General features: G+C 34.0%; 2 protein-coding genes across 3 annotated transcripts; both read left to right on the top strand.

Annotated features, from left to right (window-relative positions):
- The first annotated feature begins 2040 nt into the window (after positions 1–2040).
- Positions 2041–2820, top strand: LOC140180541 (uncharacterized). The gene has a single exon (XM_072221764.1). It carries the CDS (start codon positions 2041–2043, stop codon positions 2818–2820), a length of 780 nt encoding a protein of 259 aa, XP_072077865.1.
- Positions 2821–8360: 5540 nt separating this feature from the next.
- LOC112765250 (6-phosphofructo-2-kinase/fructose-2,6-bisphosphatase) lies at positions 8361–18360 on the top strand. Of its 2 annotated transcripts, XM_025811166.3 has the most exons (23): positions 8367–8990; positions 9110–9173; positions 10094–10389; positions 11083–11271; positions 11388–11603; positions 11738–11833; positions 12104–12202; positions 12323–12352; positions 13460–13513; positions 14436–14489; positions 14570–14647; positions 14956–15047; positions 15126–15183; positions 15265–15339; positions 15770–15817; positions 16363–16460; positions 16560–16635; positions 16725–16787; positions 16906–16997; positions 17087–17155; positions 17241–17304; positions 17407–17472; positions 18095–18360. In XM_025811166.3, exons 1-23 carry the CDS (start codon positions 8754–8756, stop codon positions 18170–18172), a joined length of 2292 nt encoding a protein of 763 aa, XP_025666951.1. In that variant the 5' UTR covers positions 8367–8753; the 3' UTR covers positions 18173–18360. The 2 variants fall into 2 exon arrangements, 1 of the variants encoding a protein (XP_025666951.1); XR_011875085.1 differs by lacking the exon at positions 17241–17304 and having other exon boundaries at positions 8361–8990.
- The last annotated feature ends 348 nt before the right edge of the window (positions 18361–18708 follow it).

Raw genomic sequence — 18708 nt, 5'->3', positions numbered from 1 at the left:
GAAATTTAATTATATGTGTGGATACAAATATTTGAATATTTTTATAAATCTATTTAAAGAAAGAATCAATTACAAAATATAATTGAAATATTGTAATGTAATCAATTATATATATATATATATATATATATATATATATATATATATATATATATATATATAGAAGAGATAGAGTTTGACAAAAAAAACTTGAGAACATATAGTATGTTGATACAAATTTTTAATAGATTCTTTTGTACTAATAATCCATTTAAAAAAAATCAATTATCTGATATAATTTAAAATTGAAATGTAATAAATTAGAAATTTTATTTATAAAAAATTAATCAGAAAATATATTCTAAAAAAAAATTAGTTTTTTCTTGGTAAGAGAAAAAGATAGAATACTATCTTTGTACGTAAAATATTGGGGACAAATACAATTTTAAAAATCGAAGATGAGCGGTGGAGTGAGCGGGAAAGAGACTTTGAAGGTGAAACACGGTGAGGCAGCCGATAATATCGGCGGAAGAGATAAGGGGGAGAGCGGGGGAGGGCTTGCATCAGGGAAAAAGGAGGATCATATTTCGGGAGGGGTTTCTAAGCCTTTGAAGGTTTCTTTCAGGGACAAAGTTGTGGGTTCCAAGATTGCTAAAACTTGTTCACTCGTTGAAACTTTGTCGGGAGATAACATTGCGGTAGTTTCTGGAAAGCAAGGAGATCTCTTGCCACCGAGTGCCACGTTTACCCAATAAGCTAAGAAATGTTTGGCAGAACCTTATAAAGATGCTATAGTGATTAAGTTGTTAGGTAAACATTATAGCTACACTGCATTGTCTCATAAACTCCGAACGGTATGGCGGATTAAGGGAGGTTTTGATTTATTGGACGTGGAATTTGACTATTTTCTTGTGAAGTTTGATGTGGTTGAGGAGCGAGAAAAGGTTCTCTTAGGAGATCCATGGATGATCGAGAAAAATTATGTGGCTGTGAAGCCTTGGGATCAAGAATTTAGATCAAGTGAAAACTGTTTTGGAGCAACTTTAGTGTGGATTAGAATTTTTGGATTACCAATTTGGTGCTACCAAGAAGATGCAATACTCCGTATTGCGGCTGCAGACATTTCCGTTAAAGTTGATTTGGCAACAAAATTAGCTGAAAGAGGACGATATGCTCGAGCCTGTGCTCAGATAGATTTAGGATTGTCAGTAACTAAGAAGATTCTTGTTGAAGGTATTGAATATGAGGTTGAATATGAAAGTCTTCACCTTATTTGTGGCTCCTGTCTCAAGTTTGGTCATGATATGAAGGTGTGCAAGACTGACAGCAATGCGGGAGGAGGAACTAATGCCAAGGTGGTCGGCGATGTAGCAAAGCAGCCAGAAAGCTCAAATTCAAAAAATCCAGTACATGTGGAAAAGGCAAGTTTTAATTTTGGCAAGAATCTTGGAGATGAGACTGTAAATGTTGCTGTCTCAGATTTGGTGGAGAGTGATTTGCATGCTGTTCATGTAGACCATGCACAACATGAGGATTTGGAAGGCTGGACTCAAGTGATTAGGAAAGGAAAGTATAGAATGGGTCAAAAGCCTTCTCCTAGCACCCATCAGGTCCAACCAAAAGCAAAGAAGACTCCTAACAAGGCTACCAATACTTGGACAAGGTCTAATCACCAACGTACAACACATGCTACTGGATCCAAAATAAAATTAAGCAGGGGCATCAATATTGAAAAACCGGTTAGTGTAGCTTCTTTGGGGACCCGGCACAATGTTCATCATCAGCAGCAAGGTGAGACAACAAATGGCACTGTGCAAAAGCGTCCTCACCCAAACTCTTTGCAGAATTTACCAGTAGATAAGGATGGAGCATCGACAGCGGATATAGCGCAAGTTTCGACGGAGGAAATTGGGCTGCAACTTGAGAGTCCATTAAAGGCAGGATCGTCGAAGACAGGGACATCATGTTGAGTCTCGGGTTTGTTATTGGAGCTCCCTTTTTGCTGTTTTTATGGATAGTTTCAATATCATAGCCTGGAATGTGAAGGGTGCGTCTAACAAGATGGCTCGTGTGCATTGCAAAAATTTGGTGAGAATATATAAACCATCTTTCTTCTTTCTCTTTGAGACTCATACCATGTTTAATAATTTGAAGAATTTTTGGGATAAGTTGGATTTTCATTGTGTTAGTATTGAGGAAGCAGTAGGACACAGGGGTGACATTTGGTTTCTATCTTCTATTGCTAATGCTTCTTGTATGGTTATTGATCAAATTGATCAAATTGACCAATGTATCACAGTGAAAGTGAGTGTGGGTAACTTAGTTTGGCTTTGTAGTGCTGTATATGGGAGTCCTCAATTCGAAAAAAGAAGTATGATTTGGGATCATTTGCGTTCTATTAATTCAGGCCATAATGGACCGTGGATGGTTGTTGGTGATTTTAATGAGATTGTGGCACCAGACGAGAGTACAGGTGCTTATTTTTCTTCTCACAGAGCTAGTCAATCAGCTACTACTCTAGATGACTGTGAGCTCTTTGATCTTAAAGTGACTGGTAGAAAATATACTTGGTATAGAGCAGTTCAGGCTGGTAGGGACTTGGCTAAAAGGTTGGATAGAGCTCTAGTTAATGAGGCGTGGATGACAATATTTTCTGAGGGTTATTCTGAAATTCTTAGCAGGCTTCATTCTGATCGTCCTATTTTAGTTCATTGTCATGGTGGCCCCAGAGTGAAAGGTTCTCGTCCTTTTAGGTTCCAAGCTGTGTGGGAAACACATCTTTCTTATAAACATGTTATTAGTAAGGCTTGGAATCAAGAGTTTCGAGGCGTTAAGGCTTAAAATGGTTCAATAGGCTTCTTTGGACTTCAACTCAAAGATTTTTGAAAATATTTTTGTGCGAAAAAGTAAGCTGGAATATCAGATTGATCAGATTCAACGGCGTTTGGAGGTTACTGATGTGTTATCTTTGAGAATTAAAGAAGCTGAATCGAGGGAATATTACAATAGGCTTTTATTGCAAGAGAAACTTTTTTGGTACCATAAATCTAGAGAGCAGTGGGTCAAGTATGGGGATAGAAACACTAAATTCTTTCATCTTTAGACTTTGGTGCATAGAAACCATAATAGAGTATATGGATTATATGTTAGAGATGGGTCTTGGTCTACTGATCCAGATATTCTCCAGGAAGAAGCTCTCTCTTTTTACAAGAATCTCTTTGGTACAACGAAAGAGGTTGAAATTGATTGTTTAGGGGATGTTCCGATACCCACTCTAAGCACTGAGACTTGTGCTAGGTTAATTGACCCTGTCTCTTTTGCGGAAGTCAAGTTAGCAGTATTCAGTATGAGCCCTTTTAAGGCTCCTGGTCCAGATGGCTTTCAAGCTTATTTTTTTTAAAGAATATTGGGAGATAGTAGGCACTGAGATTTGGAATATTGTCCGGAGCACTTTTTTGGGAGAGTACTTAAATCCTAGCATCATGAAAACTCTGATTGTGCTTATTCCTAAAATTGATAACCCTACCTTTATGAAGGATTTCAGGCCTATTAGCTTGTGTAATGTTGTTTATAAAATTATCACCAAAGTATTGACTAATCGACTTCGGCCTTTTCTTCCAGATATTGTTAGTCCTTTACAAGGAGGTTTTATTACGGGTCGTGGTGCTCCTGATAATATTATTGTGGCCCAAGAAATTATGAATTTCATGAAGCACACAAAATACAAGAAAGGTACTCTTGCTTTTAAAATTGATCTTGAAAAAGCTTATGATAGGGTGGATTGGAGGTTTTTGGAGAGTACTCTCATTGCTTTTGGTTTTCCTATCATCACTGTTAATTTGATTATGAATTGTGTCCGTGCATCATCTCTTTCTATTATGTGGAATGGGAATAGATTGGATAGTTTTGCTCCTAGAAGGGGGCTTAGACAGGGCGATCCAATGTCTCCTTACTTATTTGTACTTTGTATGGAAAGACTTGCTTGCTATATATCTCATAAGGTGGTCGAGGGTGTGTGAAAACCAGTTTCTGTCACTAAGGGTGGCCCAAATTTTTTTTCATTTGATGTTTACAAATGATCTCTTACTCTTCTGTCAGGCTACAAAGAGTCAGGTCTAAATGGTCATGCAATCTCTTAACATTTTTTGCAAGGCATCTGGCATGAAAGTGAATCTTGAAAAGTATAAAGCTTTTTGTTCTAAAAATGTGACTGCTCGTAGAAGAGATATTTTTACAAGTGTTTCTTCAATACGTTTTGCTTTGGACTTAGGAAGATATCTTGGAGTTAACCTTAATCATTCCCCGTACCAGTAGGGCTTCTTTTCATTCGGTGATTCAAAATGTAAGGGAAAGATTAGCTAATTGGAAAGGAAGGCTTTTAAATAAAGCAGAGAGACTTTGCCTGATCAATTCTGTTGCAGCATCCATTCTTGTCTATCATATGCAGGTATCTTTTTTTCTGAATTGGGTTTGCGATAAATTGTCTTCTATGATGAGACAGTTCCTTTGGAAGGGTCAAGTTGATGGTAGAGGTCTTTCTCTTGTTAATTGGAGGACCGTGATCACTCCAAAGAAATTTGGTGGCCTGGGTGTTAGAGATCCTGCGTGTGTTAATATATCTTTACTTAGTAAATTGGTTTGGCAATTGTCAGGACAAACCTTGGGTTGCTCTATTGAGGGGAAAGTATCTGAGGAATGAGGGAATTTTAGATGGCCTGTCCCTTGCAATGCTTCTCATGTTTGGAAGAGTATCTCAAAGGCTTTTGGTGCTCGATGCCTTCTCTTGGTGCGTTGCGTCACTTGATCAATCTTTTTGGTTTGACAATTGGAGTATTGAGGCCCCAATTGTTCAAGATGTCCCTTTTGTACATATATCTGACTCTGATTTAACTATTAGAGACGTTTGAAAAGATGGTCAATGGAATCTCCATGATATTTTCTCTATCATTTCAGAAGATGTCAAACAACGTTTGAACTTATAATCCGGATTTGAATGCTGGAGAGAGTTCGGGTTGGTCGTGGGGTGTGGCATCTTCTAGACTCTACTCACCTAGGAGTGGGTACAGTTGGCTAGCCAAAAGAAAATTTGACTGGAATGAGCATGATAATTGGTTGTGGGTATGGCGACTGCATATTCCTGAGAAGTATAAGTTCTTGATTTGGCTCAGTCTTCATAATGTTATTCCTACGGCAGAGTTTCGTTTGGGTCATGGTTTATCTTTATCTAGCACCTGTCATCGGTGTCAGAATAGTTCTGAATCCATTCTTCATTGTCTTCAGGAGTGCCTTAGTGCCAAGGAGGTCTGGAACCTTTTAGGCCTGTGTTCAGATAACTCGAATTTACATGATTGGCTCTACAGAGGTGCAAGGAGTGGATATGTTTTTCTTTTTTTTCGACCATCTGGTGGATTTGGAGAAGCAGGAATCATGACTTATTTAATATAGATGATTCTTGGAGTGCTAGTAAAGTGGTGAGTTTGATTCGTAGTTCAGTAAGGGAGTTTCGCAATATTTTTGCTATGCATCAATCTTTGTCTCCTCCTTCGCTTTGTTTGCATTGTGTTCCACCTCCAGTTCATTCTGTTAAATTGAATTGTGATGCTAGTTGTTTTGCTCCTTTTGGCTATGCTGGTTTTTGTTGTATCATTCACAATCCTGATGGATGTTGGTTGAAAGGTTGCACTGAAAAAGTCGAAGTGTGTAGTGTTCTTTTTGCTGAATTGTATGCAATTTGGAGAGATTTACTTCTTGCTTGGGAGAGTGGATTTCGTGAGGTTATTTGTGAAACAGACTGTTTAGAAGCTCTTTTCTTGGAAAACCAAAGAATGCTTGGTAAGGATATTCCGGAATGGGATTTGGCAAAGCATATACAGGAGGTTATGAATTGGAATTGGAGAGTCTCTATTCTTTTAATTCAGAGGACTGCAAATAGTGTTGCAGATTGTATGACTAAAGCAGCTGCTTCTGTTGTGGACATTCACTCGAATTGGAGCCAACTATGGAGTGAGCTTCAACATCTAATAGATTTAGATATGACCCTAGCCAATTAATTTGGTTTTGTCTCTTTTTTTTCGTTCTTTTCTATTTAGTCACAAAAAAAATCAATTTTTATCAAAGATGGAGATTCGAACTCGCGATCTCTTAAGTGAGTATGAGAAGATTATGTCATTTGAATTATAATTTATTTATTAGAATAAATCAATTATGAGTATAGATATTTGAATATTTAAGATTGAGTAAAGGAAGAATCAATCATAAAATAAAATAGAAAAATAAAAGTGTAATGAATTAAGGATTTTAATTATAAAAAAAATAATCAATTAAGAGATGTAACTAATATCAATAGAAATCAAATTATTGATATAAATATTACAGATATACCCTAAAATTCTGTGATATGACATATTTTGATTTATGTTTTCGATTGATTCCTTTCTATATATTCCTTTAAAGGAAGAATTAATCCTCACCTTTGGGTATATAATAGGAAAAAAAAAATAAAAATATAATAAATTAGGTTTTACTAGCTATATCTTTTTATAAAAAGAAACAATTAAAAGAAATAATTAAGATATAATTATATGGGTAAGATTAGGTGTGAAATATGATAATGTGACATTTTATGATATATGTTTAATTTTCAAAATGATTGACTTTAAAATGAATATTGATAGATGAATATATAAAAAGAAAAATGAATTGAGGGTGAAACAGTGCCATGGGAATTTGAGTAAAGAAGAAGAAATAATTTAAAACGGCGAAGAAGAAACAGAAATAAAAAAAATCAATATACATGATATCAATTAGCAATTATTTTAGAATTTGGTGTTAGTTGAGAAGAAATATAAAAAGTTAATTTATAAAATAATTAAAAAAATTAACTGTAATATTCAAAATTAATTTTTTATGTTATTAAAAATTGAATTATATAATATATAAATTGAGGTGTTTGCTGAATAAATATTGGTTGAGTAGCATTTTTATTTCTAAAATTAATTATTAAAAAGAATGGTCTATAAATTTGTAACATTTTAATATATATATATATATATATATATATAATTCTATTAATAATTAAAATCATTCATTTATATTTATACGATTTAAAAGTTTTGAGGAGATTATTTACAACATATTATTGAATAATATTGGTCAAAAAAAGTTAATAACTTGGGATGATTTGATGTGGTATTTGAATTGGGTTTTTACTATTTACATCAAATTTGAAAAAAAGAGTTGTGATATATATATATATATATATATATTAGAGAATCTAATCGAAATATAATAAAAATTGAATCATGGAAATTGTCAAATTGAGATTTTGAATAATAAGTAGCTAGGGTTGGAAGAAAAATTTGATAATGATTCGAATTAATATTTTTATATTTATTTATTTAAGAAAATAATAATATACATTTTTATCTTATTTAATTTTTAATATTTTTATTTTAGTCATTTTATTTATAATTACAATATTACATTCTAACATGTATGTTAATTTTTATTGATCATATATGAATATGTAATATAAATTTGTACTTTTTAGTAATTACTGAAAAATATTTATACAAAATATAATATAGAATAATAAAATATGAATAATGATTAGAAGACTTAATTCATCTTTTTAATATTTAATTGAGTAAGAATTTAAATATATATATATATATATATATATATATATATATATATATATTTTTTTTTTAAAACATTAAAAAGACAAAAAATGCAAAATTTTATTTATTTATAAATAAGAGAATAATTAAAAAGATAAGTTAAGATTTTTAATTATTTTAATACTAATTAAATAAATTAATAAAAAATAATCTTAAAAAAATACTAATAAAAACATAAATTGAATATATATATTAATGTACGGATACATATACTAATAGTTGTCATTCCAAGTCTAATCTCAACAATTAAATTCTTGTAGAAATTGAAGTCAATCCGATTTAGTATAAAATAAAGAGGTTTAGTATCCAAAAATATTGAAAAAAAAAATTAAATTAAGTATATATTTAAATCAATTATTAAAATTAATTATTAATTATTAAGATAAGATACATATTAAAATATAAAATATATATTTAAACATAAATTAAATTATACATTAAATTATATATAATGATTATTTTTTAATTAATTTTAGTGTATTAATAATATTTTAAAAAAATTAGAAAAAAGTAAAATTTCTCAATTTTTTTTAATTATTTGATAAAATATAATTTTTTATCATTTAATGTTTTTTTATATATATTTTTTAATTTTACTTAAAGAATAAAAAATAAAAAATTATATTTTACCAAACAATAATAAAAAAAAAAAAAGTGGAGACTATCCATTGGGATAAAAGACTATGCGAGTTTTCCACGTCCAAGTTCGCACTGAACCAAAGGATACCTAAACATATTAAACAACACACTCACCAATCACAATTTCATTCCATACACACACATGGAAATCAATCATATCTGATGCAACAACTCTTGTATCTATCGGTTTCATTTCCTTCCATTTCATACATTGCATTATTTAATAAATACAAAACCCAAAGTTAGTTTTCAACTTTGCATGAAATAAAATCTATCCGTTTTTTCACAAGATCCGCGTCACCCGCAGAAACGTTATCTTATAATCTCTCCCACCATGGTAACTATACATATTTTTTGGAATTATTCATTGCACCAAACACCATAAAAAAACAGAAAACCCAAGTTGCTTAAAGCACCAGCTTCATAAGCATAGAGAGAAAGAGAGAGTGGGAAGAAATGGGGCATGGTGGAAACTTGCATAATGGAACGGAGGAAGAAGAAGAAGAAGGAGGAGGAGGAGAGAATAATAATAAGAATGATAGCATTCAAGAGAAGCAGGGTTCTCTGCTCTATGTTTCAATCAAGATGGAGAACACAACAAGCAGCAATAACACTGGTCTCAACAATGGTGACCTATTCCCTCATGTCTATGGCTCCTTCCCACTTGTCTCTTCATGGGATCCTTCCAAAGCTGTAATTTTGATTCCTACCCATTTCTCCATTTCGGTTTCCCTATTCTGGGTTGCTCTTACTTCTTCTTTTTGTTGTTAATTTTGGCTTCTGAATTTTCTTTGGTGTATGAAAAATTGTAGCTTTCTTTGGAACGAGAATCGGCGTCAATGTGGGAGTTGAGCTTTGTTGTTCCACCTAATCATGGTAATTCTTGCTTGTTTAACGTCGCTTTAGTCTTTTTGTTTTGTTTGCTGTGCCTTTTAAAGATGCAAAACGAATGCTTGATTTGTTAAAGTGGTTCACCATTTGTTCTTTAAGAATTAGAACCAATAACTAATGTTGGAGTTGAAGTTTTGCCACTGAGAAAAGCTAGTGGGAAGAGAATCTTATCCCATAATGAGCCAATTAAATGCAAACCGTATTATGTATTGAGAGGTTAAGAAAACGGGGGGAAATGTAAAGTTAGTCTGAGAATTGAGCAATAGCTTTATGAGGTTCACTATGAGACATGAGTAGAGAGAATCTTTTGTTGAAGTGTCTTGCAATTCGTATCAATTGTTAAACTGAAGTGGAAGGGAGTGGTTGTTAGGGAACAATGATGTAGCTGGTAGTGTGACCACTGGCCAGTGCTCACGAGGGTGGAATATCCCCGGATCATTCCAGTGTGTAAAAGGAAGGGAAAGCATAAGCCTATGGGAAGGACAGATAAGGAAAAGAGGTGAGGACCCTACTCGGCAATCGGCATAACTAACTGCTAAGTTGTCATGGAATAAGTGCAAAAGTGAGAGGAAATCTAGAAGGATCTGCATGAAGGGGATATTTATATTGGGAAGAGGCTGTGCATAAGAAGTGGGTGGAGAATCCTCTTTGGGTGTGAGGACTTAGGGGGGTTTCGATGTGCCTTGAGTTGTCCATAGACTGTTCTTTTGTAATTTTAAAATTTTATTTTTCTAGCTTTTATGCATCATGATCCTGGGCTTATTTCTCACGGAATTCAGCTCTATATCAGCAATACACAGCATGTTTTATTTTCATCATCTCTTTCTCTAATCTGTAATACTATGTTCTTTTTAGTGTTCTGGACCGCATTGTAACTTGCACACTTGGTTTTTTGAAATTTTCAGAAGCCTTTGATTTTAAATTCCTCCTTAAACCCAAGCACATCGATACACCTTGCTTTGTTGAGGAGGGTCCAAGTCGCCTACTCATTGGGGCAGAATTGCAGGAGGAAAACAGACTTGCTTTGTTTAGGCTTGATAATGGCAAAGTTCTAGAGTATCGAGTTCTTGTTGAATCAAGCAGGGTTTCCCCATATGACCTTGCAGCTAGTTGGAGGGCTTATCAGGGGCAATTTCGTCGTTCAGCTGTACGCGGGATACCTGATGTCAGCATAGATTCTGAACTTCAGACAGGTGGTGAGGTTAGATTCTAAATACCAGTTACCTTTATTTTTTTCCCCCTTCTCTGGAAAATGTGGTTTTGCTGTGGTGCATGATATTTGAATAAGGTATTCTGTATGGAATCTACTTCGTTTTTCATTTTTCTTGTTTAGATAACATAGCTGGACTTAAAAACCAAAATCTTTCCTCCTTCTCACTTTGCTTTTTATTTTCATTTCATATATTATGGCATAGATATTCATGGTGCTCTACTACGTTATTTAGAGCAAATACAAAGAGGTGCTTAGGATCTTGGCATCTTCCATATACTGGCTTTCTCCTCCACTCTGACTATCCCATTGCGCATGCACATGTATATACTCTTTTAGCTGTGTGGGCCCTGTTAGAACTCAGGAGTTCCTTTACTGCCATTCGATTATAGCTTACATTCTGTCCATAGAGCTATGCTGTAATATTTTTCTCCTGAAGTTGTCGAATTGTAATTGTGAAGGGCCAAGTGACTAGTATGGTTTTTTTTTTTACTAAAGTGAATTCCTGTTGCTTACGTTATGTTGCCATGTATGAGTCTTCCATTCATGATTGATGGCTTTCATTTACTCTCCGTTATTTAAACCCTCAAGTTATGGTTAGTTCATCTCGGCAGCAGTTGTTGGCAAACCATTACAATGGGCATTCATGCTTAATTTTTTACTTCTTTTATTCTTTTAATTCAGAGTGCTTCTTCTCCGAGTTTGGAGCTTGACCTCGAGCATTACGTTGTACCAGCTCCCTCAAATTCTGTGGATCCAGATGTAGTGTATGCTGCTAACCTAACAGAGGATCCTAGGTCACTCAGTAGTGAACCTTGCGGTGGGTTGCATTCATTGGGTGATGGAAATCCTCCTACTGATCAACATGAAACTGTAAAGATTTATCTATAGAATATTATTATTCTTTCTATGTTAAAAGAACTTGTAAAATTAATGTTGCTTGTACAATGTATCATATCTAATATCGGCTATGTTTATATTCCAATTAGGAGACGGAGTTTAGCATCCAAGATTTATCTAAGTTGTATAAAAGTCCTGGGATGGTTCAATCTAAATCAATGGGAACACTTTCATCTATGCATAAAGAAGATGGCAAGAGGGGAGGTCTTGTCGATAGAGGTGTTGGTTCTCCAAGACGAAGAATCATAAAATCTTCTAGTTCAAGCAGTTTCACTACTGGTATTGGTTTGGATACTGACGCCAAGGTTTGTATAAAGGATTTTGATTCCTTCTGTGATATTCAAAGTTATTTCTTGTGGACAAAAATTTATACTTCCTTCTGCTCAATTGCTTACTATTCTTTTTTCCTTTATTTACTTGTTTTTATTTTTTTTTATAGAATTCAATTCCAGCTGCTGCTGGAGCAGTTGCAGCTGGTGCCGTTGCCGATCAGATGCTGGGTCCTAAAGAGGATAGACATCTGGCAATTGTCATGGTATGAATCTAGTTCTCAGAGTAATTGTTCATACATATTTCTTATCCATGGTTTTTGCAACACCCTTTCATCACAATTTTTGCTTGTTGCTATGAATTGGAGTTCTAGCTGAAAATTGAGATTCAAAATTACAGAATATATCTAAAGAATTTAGAATTTGAAAGTACCTGGCTAAAAATGCTACCTTTCCTTTTACAGTTCGCCAAATGTTGTAAATTATGATATGCAAAATTAAATCATTCTAATTTCAAGCTAGTTTCTTTTATTTAGGTGAGTCTACCAGCTCGAGGTAAAACTTACACTGCAGGTAAACTTACAAGATATCTTCGTTGGTTAGGTCATGAGACCAAACACTTCAATGTTGGCAAGGTTGGTCTCATTCTAGATATGACTTTTTTGAAATCAATGGTCTTAACATATATACTTCAAATTGGAAAATGGCCAACATGTCAAGTATGAATGTTAACACAATTACATATTGATTTGCAGTATCGTCGCCTTAAGCATGGAGCAAATCAGGTATATCATTAACTGATCATCTACAAACTGTAACTGTTTTTTGGTTTCAAAATTTCTCTGAGTGTTGAAACTTGTTATCTGCACTATTACTATACATGTTGTGCATTACTTTATTTTCCCCCTTTTCCCCTTCCTTTTACTTGATGTTTATCTCATATACCCCAGTTTCTTGGTGAAATGTATATACTTCATGTCTTGAGGCTTGTTATAGTTCTTCGCTCCGTCTAAACAATATTTTTCTTTATCATATTAAAAAAAGAAACAATTATTATGGTTCATATTCAGGAAGACTATGTGGTTGGCAATTCTCTATTTAGAGATTGCAGTTTTTATAATATTTATCTAGCAAGCAACATTTAGGGATAAACACTCATTTTTCATTATGATGATACAATAAGGTTGCATTGAATTAAACTGAAAATGTTCATTGATCAATTTCGATGAGTAGTATATGGGGAAGGAATTCTTTGTGATAGTATCTTTCTAGCCGGACTAGTAATGCCACACACATTCATGCCCAAGACACCCCATTGTCACATGTTAGATTTGACACCCTTCTATAAACATTTGACACAGGGCTTTGATTTGACAAACTTTATCATGCAAGAGTAACAACGTTGCTCAGGACTTCAATTTGATATACATTACCATCGGAGAGAATTGTGTTCAGGGGTATGATTTTGTTCCTAATATGGGTTTGGATCATTGTTCTTTCATCAAACTGAAGGAAAGATTTTTCTTACCAAAGCTTATGCCATTAAGTTATGAGGACTGAGAGAGAAGCTTTTACAATTCCAAAACACCCTTCAAATGAAATCGCATTAGCAGAAACGTGAAGAAAACTCTACCTTGGTCAATGAATACTGGGAGAAGAGCCTAAGAATGAACGTGTTAACACTAAGATCACCATTCACTAATGTTATGATAGATCTCTTGCACTTTACAATGACATCAACTTTAAAATCTTGCTACACTATCTGATCAAAATGTGGCACATGATTTCTGTAATGCCACATTATTTTCATTCTTGAAATTATATTACTCTAGGCTGTCATGTTTGTTTTAGGAAACTTTAAATTCATGTCATATTTTACCATGCACATGCAGTCTGCTGATTTCTTTCGAGCTGACAATCCACAAGGCATGGAGGCACGGAATGAGGTAACTGGCTAGTTATATTTATATATTTCAGAACATTAAACATGGGAGTAAAATCTGTTGGTTGCATATTATTGGCCTGTTACTGTTCATTCTTAGTAAGAATTTCGATACATAACTTCTATAATTTGTAGAATTGTATTAATTTCAACTAAATTATACTTTAAGGTATCCAAACTTGCCAATTTTTCATTTTTGTTTAGCTACCATTTATTATCTTTTGAGGTAGAATTATTTTGTGATTCATGAATGATGACCTTTATTGTTGTATTGTTTCTGAATCATATAAGGGGCTGTGTCTTGGAAAATAATTTATATTGCTCTAGCTTGAGATTTTAAGAGATTTCTAATACTGCAATTAAAGAACTCAAAAAGATGGAAATGGATGGTGGGAGAGTGGAGACACAGCGGACTGAAATTTTTACGAACGGAGACTGAAACTTTAATAACATTTCTTTCCAAAAATATTCTCATTTAAATTTTTGAATTCCAAATCTACCCCTCAATCTCTATATTTATCTTAAATTAAACATGATATTGAGACATAACCCAGTCATGTATATTTTACACCAAACATAATATAGAGACTTAATTTAGTCTCTGGTTCCCAGTCTCTGTCTCTCTTCCAAACGCAGCCTTATAGAATGCCAACAAAGATTAGTTTATGATCCATGAAAATAAAATAAGAATCCAAAGTAAAATTTACATTGGCAGACATTGTCTAGTAAAGACCGTTTCTCTCATTAGAAAGCTACTTCTAAACATTTGGTTTTTCTTGAATGGTGTTGTTGATCCTAGCATCAGCAAATGAAGAACAGGACATCCAAAAGAAAATATATGCATCAACCTCAAAAGTGTTTTACTCTTATATTTTTAATATTTGGTTTGTCGTGGATGATTCTGGTTCTATATCATTTACCACTAGGTAGCAAAGCTGGCATTTGAAGATATGATATCTTGGTTTGAAGACGGTGGTCAGGTAAGTGCATTCTTGTAGAAGAAATTAGTTATTTTTATGCCTTATTTATTTATTCATAAAGTTTTAACTGGGATATATAGGTTGGGATATTTGATGCCACAAACAGTAACAAGGAACGTAGAAAAATGCTGATGAAATTGGCTGAAGGAAGATGCAAGGTACTTAATAACATTGGAATTGTTAATTATAAGATATGAAAATGATAAGGGAAGAAATGTGGGGCAGGAGGGGGCATGTTGCCGAGGGAGCGAGGATAGTGTCTGTTATATTCCTCGAAAACACCCAGTTGCTATTCGACATTATAGTTTTTCCAGTTTTGAATACAATATTACAGTGGGAAGGGAATAGCACTGCACTGCTAGTGTTCTTGTTCTTTTGTCGTTCAATTTCTTTCTTTTTCTCCATTTTTCTGATACTAGTATTTACGGCCCCTTCTAATTCACGTTTGTGTTCATTGTTCAAACAGATTATCTTCTTGGAGACGATATGCAACGATGTAGACATAATTGAAAGGAATATACGTCTTAAAATTCAGCAAAGTCCTGACTATGCAGAAGTGTAATGCTTCTTTTACAATCACTTACATTGTATCTTGATGACTGTGTGGCTAGATATGCAATAAGATTTTTTTTGCAGGTCAGATTTTGAGGCTGGACTGCGAGACTTTAAAAACCGTGTAGCCAATTATGAGAAGGCAAGTCTTTCATATGTACTTTTTTAATAATGATTGTTCAATGTTGATCTATTGTGTCAAGTAATGTTGATTTCACGTCAGGTTTATGAGACGGTGGAAGAAGGATCTTACATAAAAATGATTGACATGGCCAGTGGGCGTGGTGGGCAGATACAAGTAAGTTTAGCCATTAATTATGCTATTTGTTTTTACATAGTTCTTGCCATTTTAGCTCCGGTTAACGGTTGAGTTGTCTCCGTGTGATCTCAAGGTCACAGGTTCATGCCGTAGAATCAGTCACTAATGTAATTGTCAGGTTAAGGCTGCCTCCATTACACCCTTTGGGTGCAACCCTTTCCCAAACCTGGCGTTAATACGGGATGCTTGTGCACCGGACTGCCCTTTTTGTTGTCATTTTAGCTGTATTAAGAAAGATATGAATTTATGTTGTCTGTATTTGGGTTAGTGAAATTTTGAGAGGTTCTAATGGTTAAACTAGACGTAAAACCTTGGAGTTCAAAATTTTGATAACTCCAGTATCATTTTCTCTAGCCATGTAGACCTATGGTATATTGTGTGGTTCCTCAGGTTCTATCTTTTTGTGTAGGTGAATAATATTGGTGGCTACCTTCCAGGTCGAATTGTCTTTTTCTTGGTATGTTTCCTTCAAAGTATATGATTATTATCAAAGCTTCTTACACAAAGGCAATCAAAGCAATTGATTAAGTTAATTAATAATGTGTTTGTGGTTCAAACTCGAGCTTTTATGTTTCTTTTCATTGCATAACAGTATAACACTTCTAGTGCTAATGCATTATGGAACTTTTTGTCTGGCATTTTATTTTTGGGGATCATTTGGTGTGCTTTATAATCTTGGACCATATTTTGATTAGTCTCAAACTTTTACAAAGAATCAATACAACATCTGCTTCAGTTTGGTGCATTTCCATAACTCTCGAATTGGGGAACGCTAGGGGGACCTCTCTAGTCTTTTATGCTTTTAAGATTAAGAAGCTCCGTACTCACTTACATATTGCACCATATAATGAGTTGAGGAACCTAGGGAAGATGTTGAAATTTGAAAATAAGGTAATATTAAAATATGCATCTTATATTTATCAGAAGATTAATGATAATTGCACCCTGCAGATGCTACTTGATCAAGCGTAACTTTCTTGTCGATTTGTTGTATTGTTGCAGGTAAATACACATCTTACATCACGCCCAATTTTACTTACTCGGCATGGAGAAAGTGAGGATAATGTGAGAGGAAGAATTGGAGGAGATCCTGCATTAAGGTATATTCTCATAATCTCATATTTGGCCTCTTTTGTTCCTATTCAGTTTGATGTCAAAATTAATGACTAATTGGAACACAATGCAATTTGCTTCATCAGTAAGACTGGAGAACTTTATAAACAGAAGCTTGCAAAATTTATAGAAAAGCGTCTCAAAGCGGAAAGAGCTGCATCGGTAAGATTTTATCACTTGTATAGATTCAATATCTGCTTCTTTTTACCATGGAATCCAATTCTATTAAGAAGTTGATGCTTGGTGTATAGATATGGACTAGTACGCTGCAGCGCACAATTCTGACAGCAGCTCCAATCGTTGGACTTCCAAAGGTCAGTACCATCCTTAAACTCATGGCTGCATGCAATCATGACATCAAACTATTGAAGCATTTGACAATATTGCACATTAACATCGTTCCTTCCCTTACTATCTCTATTTGTTTGTTAGATACAATGGCGAGCACTCGACGAGATAGATGCCGGCGTGTGTGATGGTATGACATATGAAGAAATCAAGAAGAACATGCCACAGGAGTACGAGTATGTCACAAACTAGTAGCTTGATACTTTTGGTTTTAAAATCCACAGCTACCTATAACCATTTCCACCTTTTGCTTCTCTCATTGCAGAGCGCGTAAAAAGGACAAGCTTAGGTACCGGTATCCTCGTGGGGAGTCCTACTTAGATGTCATTCAGAGGTTGATACAATGCATCTTTCATCATTATTTACCTCTTAACCGCGACTTTCTTTTATATATATCTCAAGTTTCAACAACAATACAGGTTAGAGCCCGTAATTATCGAGCTTGAGCGACAACGAGCGCCTGTTGTTGTTGTATCTCACCAGGTTTTACTCTTCGAAGAGTAAATTTATGCATGTTTATTATTCAGGCCTCATGGCTGTCTAGTTTTTAGACCTTGACGTTCTTCATTGTTCTTCTCATTGCAGGCAGTATTGAGGGCATTATATGCTTATTTTACAGATAGACCATTGAAAGAAATTCCACATATTGAGGTAACCTATGAAAGTGCGAATTCATATTTCACTGAGGCACTCATATATTGAGTTCATTGCTAATATTTAAGACCTACCTCAAGTATGGTTATTTTGGTCTTAGAAAATTTGTGACTTTTACTATTTTATCATGCTTGGGTGTAAATAGAGGTGTCTGGTCTTGTATAAGCTTATTTTGGATTCGTTTTGCTAGGTAGACAATGACTTTTGTAAACAATGTAAACAATGAGCTTTAAAATTGGCCTAATAAAGTAAAAAACACACTACACCCCTACGGAAATCACAAATGAAGAAGGGAGGTTACCGTAACGTAACTGCATTGTTCACTAAACTCATTGTCTACCTATCACTAGATTTTAAGATAACAAGTTCGTCCCTTGCTATTTGAAACCGGTGATATTAGTCCTTTTGTACAAAATATGTACATGTAAACTATTATATCTGCATTTTGGTGCATGCTATAGTAGAGAGGAAAAATGGTGAAGAGAATGAAGATTCTCTTCGATAGATAGTGAGATACCTATCTAAAATATGTCATTTTATTTTTATTAATTTTTTAAGGTAGATTATACATTTCTCTTTATTACTTTGGAATTCTAATGTGAAGTTTGCGCATTTGCAGATGCCGTTACATACCATAATAGAGATTAACTTGGGAGCTACAGGTGTTCAAGAGAAAAGATACAAACTAATGGATTGAAGAGAAGGAATGAAAGAAGTTGAAGATAGATTCATCATTGTTTGGATTTCTTTTACCCTTTTATTAATATAGGATGAGAAAAGAAATGTTGAATACAATGTAAATGTAGTTCTCTCAACCCCCCTTTATTCATTTTTATGAACATTATTAAATGAAAAAGAATACATACAATATATATGGTTGGATCATCGTAGGTTGCAATTTTGCTGGCATAATATTCAAGTTACAATTAGAAGGAACTTAGAAAACCAAGTTAGGAAACAAAAATTTATACTTATGTAGTTATGTACTATACTACTATGTAAGATTTTAGTCACACTATTTAAATATATTACTAATATACAGTTATTAGTATGCTGACAAGTTTTAAAACTAATTTTGTGAGCGAGGTTGAAGTAATTTTTCAAAGAAATTAACAGGTGTGAATTAAAATGTTATGCTGACCTTAAGGTAAAGATGGTCATGCATTGAGAATTTGAGATTAACAATTCCGTTGCGAATACTTTAGGTACCTTATGGAGAGCAAGTTAGCAACG

The sequence above is a fragment of the Arachis hypogaea genome, chromosome 17 (genome assembly GCF_003086295.3).
Source record: "Arachis hypogaea cultivar Tifrunner chromosome 17, arahy.Tifrunner.gnm2.J5K5, whole genome shotgun sequence".
Taxonomy (NCBI): domain Eukaryota; kingdom Viridiplantae; phylum Streptophyta; class Magnoliopsida; order Fabales; family Fabaceae; genus Arachis; species Arachis hypogaea.
Note: the sequence above shows the minus strand (reverse complement) of the source record. Positions and strands in the feature narration are given on the sequence as shown.